The following is a 13,264-nucleotide window of genomic DNA, read 5'->3' as shown; positions in this document are numbered from 1 at the left end:
CGTGTCTGAAGTGGCTACGAAGGCTGCGTTACACAGCCGTAGCCTTCGTTAAACATCGTCATAAATGCGACGCAAACTGTCCAGGGGATGACTCGACATGCTGCAAGTTTGATACCCGATACTGCTTAGAGTTTCGCCTCCGAATTTTCACCTCTCAATGCTCTTGGTAACATTTTGACTAATTCTTCTTTGCGTAGGCGTAGAAGCTAAAAGACAATCATACATTTCATTATCATAACTGTATACCCTTGAGCAATGGTGAGATAACTGGTTCGAGAGTGAAACGATCTCATTGCGTGGCATTCTTACCATTGGCTGGATGTCCAGCATCCTTACGATATTATGGATACCTCAAATTGAAAGGAATATGAATTCGTGGAGCTCACCAGCAGCACTAATTTGGTTAGTAAGAGAAGATATCCGCAAGAGACTGTATGCTTCATTCTACGGTGCAGCAAGACTTGGCGCAAAACAGCCAGAGCTGCGAAACGAGTGCTAGTAGAAGAAATCGTGAGATGCAGGCTCAAATAGTGCGTTTAGTTCCGCATTCCGAGCTAATGATATGATGTTGGCTGCTTAAATAAGTTTCAGGAAAGATATTAAATACTAAAGAGTGATCCACCTCGACGGCTACTCGAAGATCAATACCCGTGAGCTACTCACGAGAAGTAGTGCTTTCAAATTTTACAAATTCAATACAGTGGCTGATGTCATTTACAGCCTGGGACGACATTCAGCCCGCATATATGTAGACGAGGAGTCCTACGCATCAAATGGGGGAATGTAAGAACTATCGAAGGCTGATTCGCCGTCCTGTAAGATGCGATAGGACAATCTGTTCAGAAAATGAAGCCTCGACGTGTAGAGCTGATCCATACGTTGTGCGTTTCGATGTCATCGACGAGCGAAGAGAAGATATCGCTGCAGAACTGACCAAACTCGCGAATCAAATCTCTTCTTCCTATGAAGGCAGTCAAACTGACGAGTGTGTGTCCAAGTGTCAATATGTAGCCGGGGTCAACAACTGCTCCTGCCCACGACTCTGGCTCATGATTACGAACCACAAAAATGGATTTTATCCCCCATCAGTATCAAATAAGCCCTTTGGCTTTTATGAGCACATTTTCCCCTGACTGCAACAATGCCCTGGCTCAACAGTACGGCTGTAAGGAATGGACAGCAAATGACTTTCAATACCGCGGCGATCGAGCTGTGAATGTCTTCAAGGCGTGTGGCACAGGCATGAACACGCTGTGAACGCTTTGGTTGACAAATTTGTGCATCTATTGCAGCAAGACAAAGAGGGTACTTGCGATGGTGACCTGGCGCACAGAAGTCTATACTCCGAGCCGTGCCTCACGCTCCCAATTCAGATCTTCTGCAAACTCACCACTACAAGTGAACAATCCACATGTAGAGCCGTTCGAGCTTTTATGGACGATGTTGGGCCTCACAAAGCTGAAGATTGTCAAGAAGCTTGATGCTGAATAGCACAAACGCCCGCTGCAGGAGTATTGAGCTATGGAGCTACTCTTGAACGTGCAAGCTATGTTTATCCGAAGACCCTATACCGTGTCGTCGCACGACATCATTCTTCGCAGTTGAGTACAGTTCACCCACATTGTTTACCGAACAGCTGCTAACTACTGCCATCGGGTACTATAACAAACCAAACTGACTGCGGGCATTTATCTGTGTTCTGACAGGCTTCCGTTCATGCTACCTAGCGTACATCTGTTCTCCGATAGGCTACCCCACAGGGCCTTCATGTCTGCGGAGCTGGAGCTGATGGCAGACATGTGGGGCATCACAATCATATTCCCTGAGCAGAAGGAGTCAACAGTACGGCCTCTCACCGTCGTCGCTAAAGAGGTCTAGAATTGCGACATCAGAATACCTTGAGCAGAGACACTACATATGACATCACATATCAAATATAGCGCACAAATTGAGGCATGTCACGCTTCGTACTGACGGGTGTCTGTATGGTTATTTTTGCTGGATGCGAGTAGAGCACGACGGATTATGGATGCCCTTAGCTTCTCGTTCCATGCATCTTTCATAGCTGAACTATGAACGTTGTCTAGGATTATGAACCCCAACAGGTGTTCCGGTACACACCACAAACTTATCAAATTAAACACCATCACCCGGCGTAGAGGCGCGCTGATAAGATCGCAAAGACCCTACGCTAATGCTAATCCAATTACACTCAGACAGCTGGTACTATGATAGCGTTGAATCGCACGCATTGACAGGCTCTGAGAATCAATAGGGCAGCAAGCCCCGCCGCGGCGGTGGGGTAGTGCGTACGTACATAGAGTGCAAGTGATTGGCTGGCTGTCTCGGCCTTCAATCTGCGTCGGCCTGCAGCGCCGAAACCCTTCACAAGCTTTGCTCTTGGTCTTGTACCCAATCGCGCGGATGCTGCATGCAAACCAGTCTTGGAAAGCTGATGGTAGGACTCGACTGTCGTACCTAGCCAGGTCTCATAGGCCTGTTGATGGTAGGTACGAACTCAGCCTCGGTACGCGCCTTCCTATCTTGAACTTCTGATTGGCTGGCTGAGTAAGTTGAGTGGGAATGGAGCAGCATTACGAATCTCCCCAGGCGATGGGCCGAGCCCGTGTGGAGGAAAAAGGGCTGTGTGCGGTCGGATAGAGGAGCATCGTGTCTGCCACATCACAGTTCTGTCCAAGTCGACCGTCGATATCGAATAGTTTGACGCCGCATGGAAGATAGGCCACTTACGTTCTGTGTACAACGTCTACTGATGAGGATGACTTCGCGTCCGCAACTTCGACAAAAATCGGTAGCAGTTGGAACATGACCCATTCGAAGAGATCTTCGTGAGGCATCCTGTGCGCTTCCGGTGAAGGCAGGAGCACGGTCCGGAGCGGCCTTGTCGAGGCGCGGAACATGGTATATCAGCTCAAATGACAGGAGGATTCGACGGTGTGGCTGAGTCTAGTCGCGGGAGTTCTGGAGAAGCTAGCCATCGGAGATCAGTGGAAATAGACGAGCGCAATTTCCGTTGCTTCGGATATGTGCATCTCCACCCATTTGCACGATGTCGTAGGAGCGCTGTATGGCGAGAGTAAAACGTGGGCCCACTTTACTGACGCTTGGTGTCTGTGAACAGAAGGGCTGATACTCACATAGATAGTCTCTGCTATCATGATTGTGCGTCCAAAATGCGCATAGCATGGGGTCAAACGGAAGGTTCAGCCGAATCTGTAAGCATCTTCCCCGTAGTAATCTCTTTCATGCTTACGGAAGGATGTGAACGAGCCGCACAGTGGCCACCTCCGATCAAGGACCGTGTGTTGTCTGCATTGCACAGCGTGGTAGCCCAGGCTCCGACCATATCGCATACATGTGCATAGAATCGGATAATACCTGTGAACCGGTCCCGATGCACCTCGGCAGGTAGAATATGCATGCAATTACCAGCAATGCTTGGCGGCGCGGAATGAAGCTGTGGCCGTAGAAAGAAAGAATTCACTTGCCACTGAACACCACTTTCGAGGATTGCTGGCAGGCAAGTCGAAGAGTGGAGCAACTCGAGTAATAGTAAAGCAGATATTTGGCTAGCATGGAGGAGCTGTTAGTAACGAGAAATCGATAACGGCTTGTTGCGGTCAGCATTCCACCACGAACAGCTTCAACGACAGGCCTTGCCAAACTCGGCGGGGAAGAGAGTTGTCACATCCAAAAGGGGTAATAATGCACAGTGGGCGTCAAAGAAACGGGAAAATGGTTCGACGTCGACTATTATTTCGCGCGATATTTATTCATCAAGGTCGTTGCGAGGCACAGCGAGCCCGCCCTTGTCTTATTCCTGTCGCTCCCTGTTCCCCTCTACGCAGTCTTTCTGCTGCTGCCGGCGCCAGATAAACATAAGCTCAGCAGCAAGCTCTCGCAGGTGGCCTCGGTGCGTCTACGCGCTTGCATTTCTCGTACGACATGGAGGCATTGCTGACACGTCCGATCTCCACTTGAACAGCCCACCGGCTCCTGCGTTTGTTCATATCTCAGCCATATAATCCAGGGCTAGTCCGGCGCCCCCTCTTGAACTCACCACCATGCGTGCTCTCGTCAGACCCTTTGCGACGCACAATGTCTTCTTCCCTATCGAGTCGATCGTTTTCTTTTTCGTAGTGGGTATGCTTGCCTACTTCCACATCCTCAATGGCATCAAACACTCGTCATTCTTTGCCCCGTCCTATCCAACCACCCTGAGGCCTGCGCACGCGCGCCTTCGCAACGGTGAGTGGATTGGCGTCGGCAAGCGCGAATGGGTGGATGCGTGGAAGCACCCTGAAGACGGCGTGAAGTCTACGGAGTTGCAGCAAATTGTGTTCAAACTCGACGACAAGAGAAACCAGGTGAGCTTCGGACATATTCACTTGGAACCTATTTGGCGCGCAGTCCGGTCCAAGTTCTTGTAACGGCGTATCTCCGGTGGCACTGTCTGGTGATTTGCTTGGACTTCTCCCGTCGACTGGGCCATTCCAGTTGTCTTTGAGGAGCCGTTACCTGTTCATGCTCCATGCTCGTAATCATGCGGCTGCGGTGCTCATGACGAGGCTGAGGCGCGGTCGTACTCATACTGTGACGCTCCTTCAGAGCTTGGTCCGGGCATTGCGCTGTTCCGTTCCTCTTCGGCTCCGGCTTATCTAGTGAGCTTAGCCGGGATTTTATCTTCGTGCTTCTTCCGTGAATGGCCGATTGTTCCAGCGAAACTGACATAACTTTTCATCATTCCAGGTTGTACCCGAGCTTGGTTCCAAGCCATCTATTCTGTCCCAAATCACCGAGCACCTTCCTCAGCAGTTGAGAGGTCTTTCGGGCGAGCCCTATTCGTCCGTCTGCCATCATCCGTCAAACATTACCTCGGCTCCGTGCTTTTTTTCGGCTTCATCTGATTCTACTTCGTCCATCCTTACTCTGTCCTTTGCACCCGGTGCGCGCGATGATTGGCTTGCTGCCCTTCGGGAAATCAAGTCGATTACGGTCGATGGCGTAGAGTTTGATCTTCGGGGGGCCAAACGCGAAGAGACAATTGGCGAGATGAAAAGCAGCAAGTGGGTTGCATATGCTCTGCGTGCAACGTTTGTGCGCTTCTGGGAACTCACTAAGGTACGTAACGTACTTTTGCACATACTAGTCTTGTCTGACTGTCGTACAGAAAGCGGATTCATTGGACATAATCGTTGTCCTGCTAGGCTATATCTTGATGCATGTTACATTTTTACGGCTGTGGCTTTCCTCGCGCGCCTTGGGCTCCAATTTCTGGCTCTCGACAGGCATCTTTGCATCTGCGGTGACAAGCTTCGTATTCACTCTCCCGCTCTGCCGATACCTGAACATCCCGCTCGATCCTATTGCGTTGACAGAGGCGCTCCCGTTCTTAGTCTGTACAGTTGGCTTCGATAAGCCTCTTCGCCTCGCGCGCGCTGTGCTCGCTCATCCCCAGACTCTCAAGCCCCAGGAAGATGGCCGCATGAAGACGGCAGGTGACATTGTTCTTGATGCCTTGGATCGGGTTGGCAATGTTATTCTTCGGGATTATGCGCTCGAGATTGTTGTGCTGCTCGTTGGTGTCAACAGTGGTGTCGGAGGATTAAAGGAATTCTGCTCTGTAGCAGCCGTTGCTCTCGCGGTTGACTGTCTAATGCTGAACACATTCTATGCGTCCATTCTCACAATTATGGTTGAGGTACGTGTTGATTACTATTTGCCTAAATCTATCTTGCACGTGAACTCGTTTTCATAATCACGTGGAGTCGATTCATTTGATTTTCTTTCGGCTCGGCTCATCACTTTCCTCTGCAATTGTCCTTGTGGACCATGCCTGACCTTGTGCTCTTTATATAGGTTCGCCGTGTCAAGCTTGTCCGTGAAATGTCTCGCTCTCGCCCCTCTGGTTCTTCGATTACTTCCAGCAATGTCGTACGTTCTGCGCTGACGAAGACAGGGCCCAAGCCCACGCCAGTGGCTAAAACTACTAGGGAGCGAGTGTCAGCGGCTGTTCTTGGTGTCAAGGGCTCTCTTCTCCCTGACACTCCGGAATCCAAGGCTCTACCGGCAGAGGAGAACCCCATGTATCGGCTGAAGTTGCTTTTGGTGAGCAATTTTCCAGATACATTTTGTGGTTTCGGCAACTGATCTTCCTCCTATTCTAGATTGCATCCTTTTTAACCATGCACATCTTAAACTTCTGCACCACTCTCACTCCAGCCACAGCCCTCGCTCGTCATAACAGACACTCTGTTCGTTCGGCTGCAGATGCCGTCCCACCGGCTCCTCTGGTTGATATCACCAGTCCCGCCATCTCTCATGTCTTGGCCACTCTGGTTGCAGCTGAGAAGGCTGGAAATATTCATGGCGAGTCTGAGCCTGAAGTTATCGTCAAGGTCGTACCGCCCATCTACCTCCTGGTTCTCCCTGTTGCGTCATCCAGCACCAAAACCGAGGCGATCGAGAATTTTATGACGAGCTGGTCTGACGTCGTTGGCGACCCCGTTCTCTCTAAGTGGATTGTCGTTCTTCTTTCAATTAGCGTTGCGCTGAACGGATACTTGCTGAGGGGTATTGCTGCGGGATCTGGATTGGCGGCGATGAAGGCGGTCAGGGACAAGGGTGTGCGGTTCCGCTCGCGAGTGCGCTCGAGGGTTAGACCAGAGAAAGAAGTGGAAGTGGAAGAAACCTTGCATGTGCCAGTCGCTCCCGTTGTCACCATGCCTTCCGTTGTGCCGCCCGTAACTGCGGTTCCCGTCAAACTGCCCGAGCCTCGTCCGGTTGTTAGCGCACCCCTGAACCTGGAGAGCGTGGACATGAAGTTGAGACAGGCTGCTGTCCGCTCGTTACCTACCCCTGGCGAATCGTCGTCCAACAGTGACTCGGAGGGTGGCGATGTGAAGGAGTCCCACCCAGTCAGTATGCGTTCCCTAGAGGAGTGCATTGACATCTTTGAGAATGGTCCTCGGCCTGTGTCCGTTTCGCTGTCGATGCTTAAGGATGAAGAGGTGGTGCTTCTTGCGCAGAACGGCAAGATTGCTCCTTACGCTTTGGAGAAGATGCTTGGTGACTTGGAAAGGGCTGTTCTCGTTCGTCGGGCTTTAATTTGTGAGTGTAACTGACTGGACGGTACATGCCTCTGCTCATGATATTGTATTTTGCAGCTCGTGCTTCCAAAACCAAGACGCTGGAGGCTTCTGATGTACCCATGACTAACTACGATTATTCTCGCGTGATGGGTGCATGCTGTGAGAACGTCATTGGTTACATGCCGATTCCTCTCGGTATCGCGGGTCCACTGAAGGTCGACGGCGAGCTGTATCCTATTCCTATGGCCACCGCCGAAGGTACTCTGGTCGCGTCAACCTCGCGTGGATGCAAGGCTCTTAATGCTGGTGGAGGTGTCACCACCGTGCTGACCTATGACGGTATGACTCGCGGTCCTGCAATCGACTTCCCCTCTATCGTTGTCGCTGCCCGAGCCAAGGCCTGGGTCGAGTCATCGGAAGGATATGCCATTGTGAAGGAAGCGTTCGAGTCGACGTCGCGGTTCGCGAAATTGCAAAATATCAAGTGCGCCATGGCCGGCCGTACGTTGTTTGTACGCTTCGCCACGCGCACCGGTGATGCGATGGGTATGAACATGATCTCCAAGGCTACTGAGAAGGCGCTCGACACGATGGCGAAGGAGTTCCCTGAGATGGTCGTTCTTGCACTCTCGGGCAACTATTGTACGGACAAGAAGCCTGCTGCAATTAACTGGATCGAGGGTCGTGGCAAGAGTATCGTCGCAGAGGCCGTCATTCCTGGCAAGATTGTGAAGGCTGTACTGAAGACCACGATTGAGGCTCTGTGCAACCTCAACACGAAGAAGAATCTTGTGGGTAGTGCTATGGCTGGCTCGATCGGAGGGTTCAATGCCCATGCTGCCAACATCTTGACTGCGGTCTTCTTGGCGACTGGTCAGGATCCCGCGCAAAACGTGGAAAGCTCTCAGTGCATGACTCTGATGGAGCCGTAAGTGTGCTGTATTTGTCTTTGCGAATATGGTTCTAATGATCCCTATTTCACAGAACCAACAATGGGGAAGATTTGCTTATGACAGTGACGATGCCCTGCATCGAGGTCGGTACAATTGGAGGTGGTACTGTACTTGCGCCACAGCAGGCCGTATTGGAGATGCTCGGTGTCAAGGGTTCCCACCCAACCAACCCCGGTGAAAATGCTCAGCGTCTCGCGCGCATTATCGCCTCAGCCGTTATGGCAGGTGAACTTTCTCTCATCAGCGCCCTTGCTGCTGGGCATCTCGTTCGGGCACACATGGCTCATAACCGTTCGCAAGCGAACACTCAGGTTAACACACCTATTACTTCACGCCCGGTGACGCCTGCTATTCCTTCGCCTGCCGGAGGCGTCTTCTGGTCCACTGGTGTGAAGGGTACGATTACTCCACTGACTACCGGATCGAACACACCTGCTCCATACTTGATGGATACTAAGTCATAATGCTCTGTCGCTATCGCTTCTCGTCTTATTCGTATGTTACCACTCGCATCTACACCATTTAGCAGTATTCCTCTTTGCCTTATAGCTTATTAACTACTTCGTTCTTGCTTGCATAGTCATCGTTGACAATCTGGAGCCCCTCACTTGTACTTACTCACATAGCAAACTCATATGCATAGATGGATAATTGCACTGGTTGTAAACTACTGACCTAGTCGAAGAGCGTTCCTCCGTTTACCAAGATTGTCTGGCCTGTGAGTGCGCACCCGCATGAGTGACTTGCAGTGAGAAAGCACGAGACAAATGTTCCTACCAGTTATAAAGTATGATTCTGGTTTTGCCAGATAGGAGACCATGCTGGATATGACTTCTGGTTGAGCTTCAGGGGAATCCAAGGGCAAACCAAACAGCTGGGAAAGTCACATTGTAAGAGCTCTCAGAATACCATAGACATTGATTACATAAATGCACTCACTTGCTTGATTGTTCCTCCGGGTCTCAGACCATTCACAGCGTCGTTGGGATGGTAGGCTATGATGCGACGTCGTCGTACCAAGGTATTCTCAAATATCTGGTTGGTGACTTACCTAGAGATGTTAAGATAAAACCTGGTGCGTAGGCATTTACCGTAATATTGTGCTCCGCCAGCTCCAGAGCTGGGGTATTCGTCTTTAGGTCTCGAATTAATAAAGCGGCAATACAATATCTCACCCAGGCTCTGTGTGAGACCTCTCACGGCGAACTTCGTCGCACAATAGGCAGACAAGTTGGTCGTTCCTGCGGAGCTCGGCAGATGATCAACTTACGGCGTTACATACAGAAGGTTGATTGCACCTTTCTTCCCCGCTTGGGAGCTTGCGCCTGTGGTGAGATGAGGATGAGCTCGCTATGACGCCGTTCGGAAAGTGAGAACCGTCACCAATTATCCTTCCTCCCCTTCCTTGTTTTATCATTTGCAATGCTGCATACCTGTAGCAGAGCATGACGCCTCGTAAATTGATGGCCATTATGCGATCCCATTCTTCCGTGGTAGCTGCAATGTAATCATGAGGGGAAGCAACGAAGTAAGAATGAACAAGCGCTGACTCTGGAGGAATGACTTGTGAATACCTATCCCTGCATTCGCAATCATCTGTGGGCGAACATCGATGGCTGCAATCTCACATTAACCTGAGGCACACAAATCTACGAACCACATCCAGCCCCCCAAGTTGACCTACAACCTGAACTACATTATCTCGAACATCTTCCTCGCGGGTGACATCTCCAGTTAAGACGAGAGCTCGTCTTCCCTTCCCTTCAATCTGTGTGGCCACCGCTTTCAGTTGTTCGACTTTGGACGGGATATCGTTTATGGCGACGTCGAGCCCATCATCCGCCAGCCGAAGAGCAATGCTTTCACCCAGTCCCTGCGCTGCGCCAGTGACAAACGCAATGCGAGCTGGAGAGTTAGACTGCGCCATGGCTCCAAAGATAAGGTGATAAGGTGTTCGGGCACGACGGTCGCATCCAAATAGTCGGTGCAATAAGTACAGACGTACCGAGTCACAGGGTACCGGAGTCTTGGGAACGCTTAGTAGGCGTTAGGAAAAAGTACAGTCTGATACCTCGTGGTACATTGCTGTGGGACAAATTTCTTCCCGTTTCCGGACAATCTAGCATCTATGTTGGCAGTGAGGGCAAGAGCACTCGCAAGTCATCTGATGCACTCAGATGATTGTACGAGCAAACAAATCGTGCGAAATGCATGTGAGTCGAGAGCATCATGGCGCGATCTCTGCAAATCGTGTTGCATCCGGAAAACCGCGCTGAAACTCCCAAGGGATGCAAGACTATAGGGATGGGATTCAAGCTAATTAGTTGCAAAATACCCGGCCGTTTATGATTCATTTGCAGCTGAATCGCAAGCACACTTTGAAGTTGATATTAAGACAGTGCTCACCTGTTATAAAGTAGAGTTCGCGCTTTATAAGGTATGACACTGGACTAGCAATAACATCCGGCCCTGTCTTAGATCGTGGGGTGAGCTATCACGATGTGGGAACAATTGAGTAGGGGGATGCAAGAATTATAGATTATATGTCTTACCCTCGAGATATATTATACAAACTTTACCCTGAGGTAGTACCTGTAAGCAATCTAGCTTCACATCGTAATGCATTTCCACAAAAATTCAAATTTACTCATGTTTGAGAGTCATCAAAGTCTGGAGTCGATGAGCACTATATGATGTACACTGAGCCTGTTTGTCAGCCTAAGAGGATGCGCCTACAGCAGAAGTAGTGGCATGATCAGTAATATTCGACACCGTGGTAACTTTTGTACTTGCGTGAGTAACTATCTAGCACTGCAAGATGAGTCACACCTGAAGTTTACTGAGAAATTAGAATTTGAAAGCTACTCACAACATCTAAGCCACCCAGCTTCTCAGCCACCCGGGAAACTGTCGACACCACCCGCTCTTCTCGTCATGAATTCTCCCCTTTGCCGCGAGATTTACCATGGCTCCTTGCAACTGAGCAGCTTTCGGTTCAATATCGAGTCTACTGACATGTCGAAACCATCGTCGACCAAACATAGGGCAATAGCCGGTCCAATCCCTTGAGCCGTCCCAGTCACAAGTGCGACGCGCGGCGGCGAGGCCCGCAACTGCAACTCTGTGCCCATGGAAAAATTCAAGGGAGGTGGCTATCTTTCGAGCTTCCACGACAACGAATTTGCTTTAGAGGCCACTAAAGTATTGCTAGGTTTAACTGTATCCCAGGGCCTTGGCACCCTTTCTCACGACACGGCAGCACTGTACCAGGGAAGCCTCCGTCGCTCCTTCATCTGATACACTGAAGCGCTTCGATGTATTTTTGATGCTTCATGCCATGTGAGCGCAGTCTGCGCCAAAATCGGTCTGTCTTATGTTCTGCTGTATCTGGCGGTCATCGCAAGCTGCAGTTGTAATCTTGCCGGCGGCGATAAGCAGTGAGTCAAATGATGCGACGATGATAATCCGTACATGGCGTCAGAAAACGAGCTATCCGTCATGTTGTACCTGCTGATCCAAGTCCAAATTTGAGGGAGATGTTGGTGGGACTCTTAGAGATGGTCAACGTATGAGTCGAGATTTGAAGACATGTTATAGGAGGCCCCTGAAATAGACGTTTCGTCAGAAGGAATGCACAATAGAGTATAATGGTGCATCGTGTTTATAGGAACCTAGACTGTCACTATAGAAACTCAAATTAATCCCAGCAGGAATGAAGGCAGATCGACTAGCAATGGATCCATGCTTTTAGCTGGATTAAAGAGACCTACCGTACAAAACTGCTAGAAGCCAGACATTCTTCTTTTCAAAATTGCCGAAGACTGCTACAAACAATCTCTTGGCTGGCGATGCCGAATACAAATGTTCACCGTGGAGCCGATATGAAAGCCATCGGCTTCCCTCTGATCGTGTTCACGGTGATAGCCTTCCTGTCTATTCGACCGCAATCGATTCGATCGATGCACGACACACAAATGGCCAGTGCACTAGGCCAGTACCACAAGCATAAAACATTCGGCCACTGAAACGCTTGAGTGATTCTTCAGGGTCGCACAGCGACATACGCACGCGACTGACCATAAGCGTCATAGTCATTCACATAGATATCGCTGCGAGGCCCTAGCACTCTCCTCCTACGACTCATTGAAACACTCACGTAAATAATGAAAGTCGCGCATCGCAGGTACGTAACCTCGACGGACATCGTTGAATGTTATGAATGTTATCTTTCAGGCAAATAGTCGTCTTCCGAAGCCGTGGCGCGAGCATACGAAACCCTCAAAGTGTACAATTACTGGGCCTTCAAAAGCCATCATGTATCCTGTCCGGTCACAGCACGACATTGAATGATCAATTTATGAAGATTCGGAGACGTATAATGAAAACTCACCAGTTCATTCACTTGTTCGCATTGAGTTCTCCTGCGGGCAGACCGTGACTCGGAAGGTGACTGCCTTCGTATTCGGGCTCCGGGTCAGGTTCGATCGGCTCTGCAAAAGATCAAGGAACCTTGTCCAAATCATGTGATTGACAAGAACGGTTTCGAGCCCGTCGGCAACCGGCGTACACGGGCGACTCAAGAACTTGAAATGTGTCCAAGATGAGTCTGACAAAGTCTGGAGTCTGATCCTAAATGCTTGAAGATCAACTTGAACTTCAATAAACCTAATAGCTCATATTCGGGTCTCTATGCTCTAAACTCATATCTAGAGCAGACTGGCGTGATGTTATCACCATACCAAGATCACGGTCTGTAACAGTGTAAGACTGTCTCTGTATTCTGAATCTCATGATAACTTTGAATAACACCGTGATACCCTGCAGGTCACAATACAACTCGATATTGGAATGGGCATCATCAACTATTGTATCAAACGATCTTAACCAGTTTGTGGTGGTCCCTACTTTGGAATGAAAGAGATACTGGCAGAGCATGAGTTAATGAACCTTTGTTCTATGTTCTCTGAAGTAGGACAGCAATCATCGATCCTGTCCAGCTGTCCAAGCACCACTGTGTTCTCGAGATGTGAGTCCGTCTTTCCCGCGCTCGCACCACAATTTCCCCCCTGGCATAACCTGTTCATGATTGTCTTTGTTTGACGACGAGCCACTCACGTCCCACTCTCGGAGTAAAATTTATAGAAAGCGACGCTACTTCACAATCATCCTGCGCAACATACATCAAGCAAAAGTTACGTC

At 49.8% G+C, this 13,264-nt stretch overlaps 2 protein-coding genes across 2 annotated transcripts; one reads left to right on the top strand and one right to left on the bottom strand.

Annotated features, from left to right (window-relative positions):
• Positions 1-4,085: 4,085 nt before the first annotated feature.
• On the top strand, positions 4,086-8,529 carry FIBRA_03245 (uncharacterized protein; the record flags this gene model as incomplete). Its single annotated transcript, XM_012325090.1, has 7 exons — positions 4,086-4,388; positions 4,771-5,142; positions 5,192-5,722; positions 5,881-6,129; positions 6,189-7,131; positions 7,188-8,040; positions 8,097-8,529. 7 exons carry the CDS (start codon positions 4,086-4,088, stop codon positions 8,527-8,529), a joined length of 3,684 nt encoding a protein of 1,227 aa, XP_012180480.1.
• Positions 8,530-8,740: 211 nt separating this feature from the next.
• Positions 8,741-9,992, bottom strand: FIBRA_03244 (uncharacterized protein; the record flags this gene model as incomplete). The annotated part of the gene is made up of 9 exons (XM_012325089.1): positions 8,741-8,781; positions 8,843-8,939; positions 9,005-9,060; positions 9,117-9,185; positions 9,241-9,306; positions 9,364-9,390; positions 9,449-9,562; positions 9,616-9,661; positions 9,723-9,992. The coding sequence occupies 9 exons, from the start codon at positions 9,990-9,992 to the stop codon at positions 8,741-8,743; spliced, it is 786 nt and encodes a 261-aa protein (XP_012180479.1).
• Positions 9,993-13,264: the final 3,272 nt, after the last annotated feature.

The sequence above is a fragment of the Fibroporia radiculosa genome (assembly GCF_000313525.1).
Source record: "Fibroporia radiculosa TFFH 294 genomic supercontigs, scaffold1819, whole genome shotgun sequence".
NCBI lineage: Eukaryota > Fungi > Basidiomycota > Agaricomycetes > Polyporales > Fibroporiaceae > Fibroporia > Fibroporia radiculosa.
The sequence above is the reverse complement of the archived record's forward strand: the minus strand, read 5'-3'. Positions and strand labels throughout refer to the sequence as shown.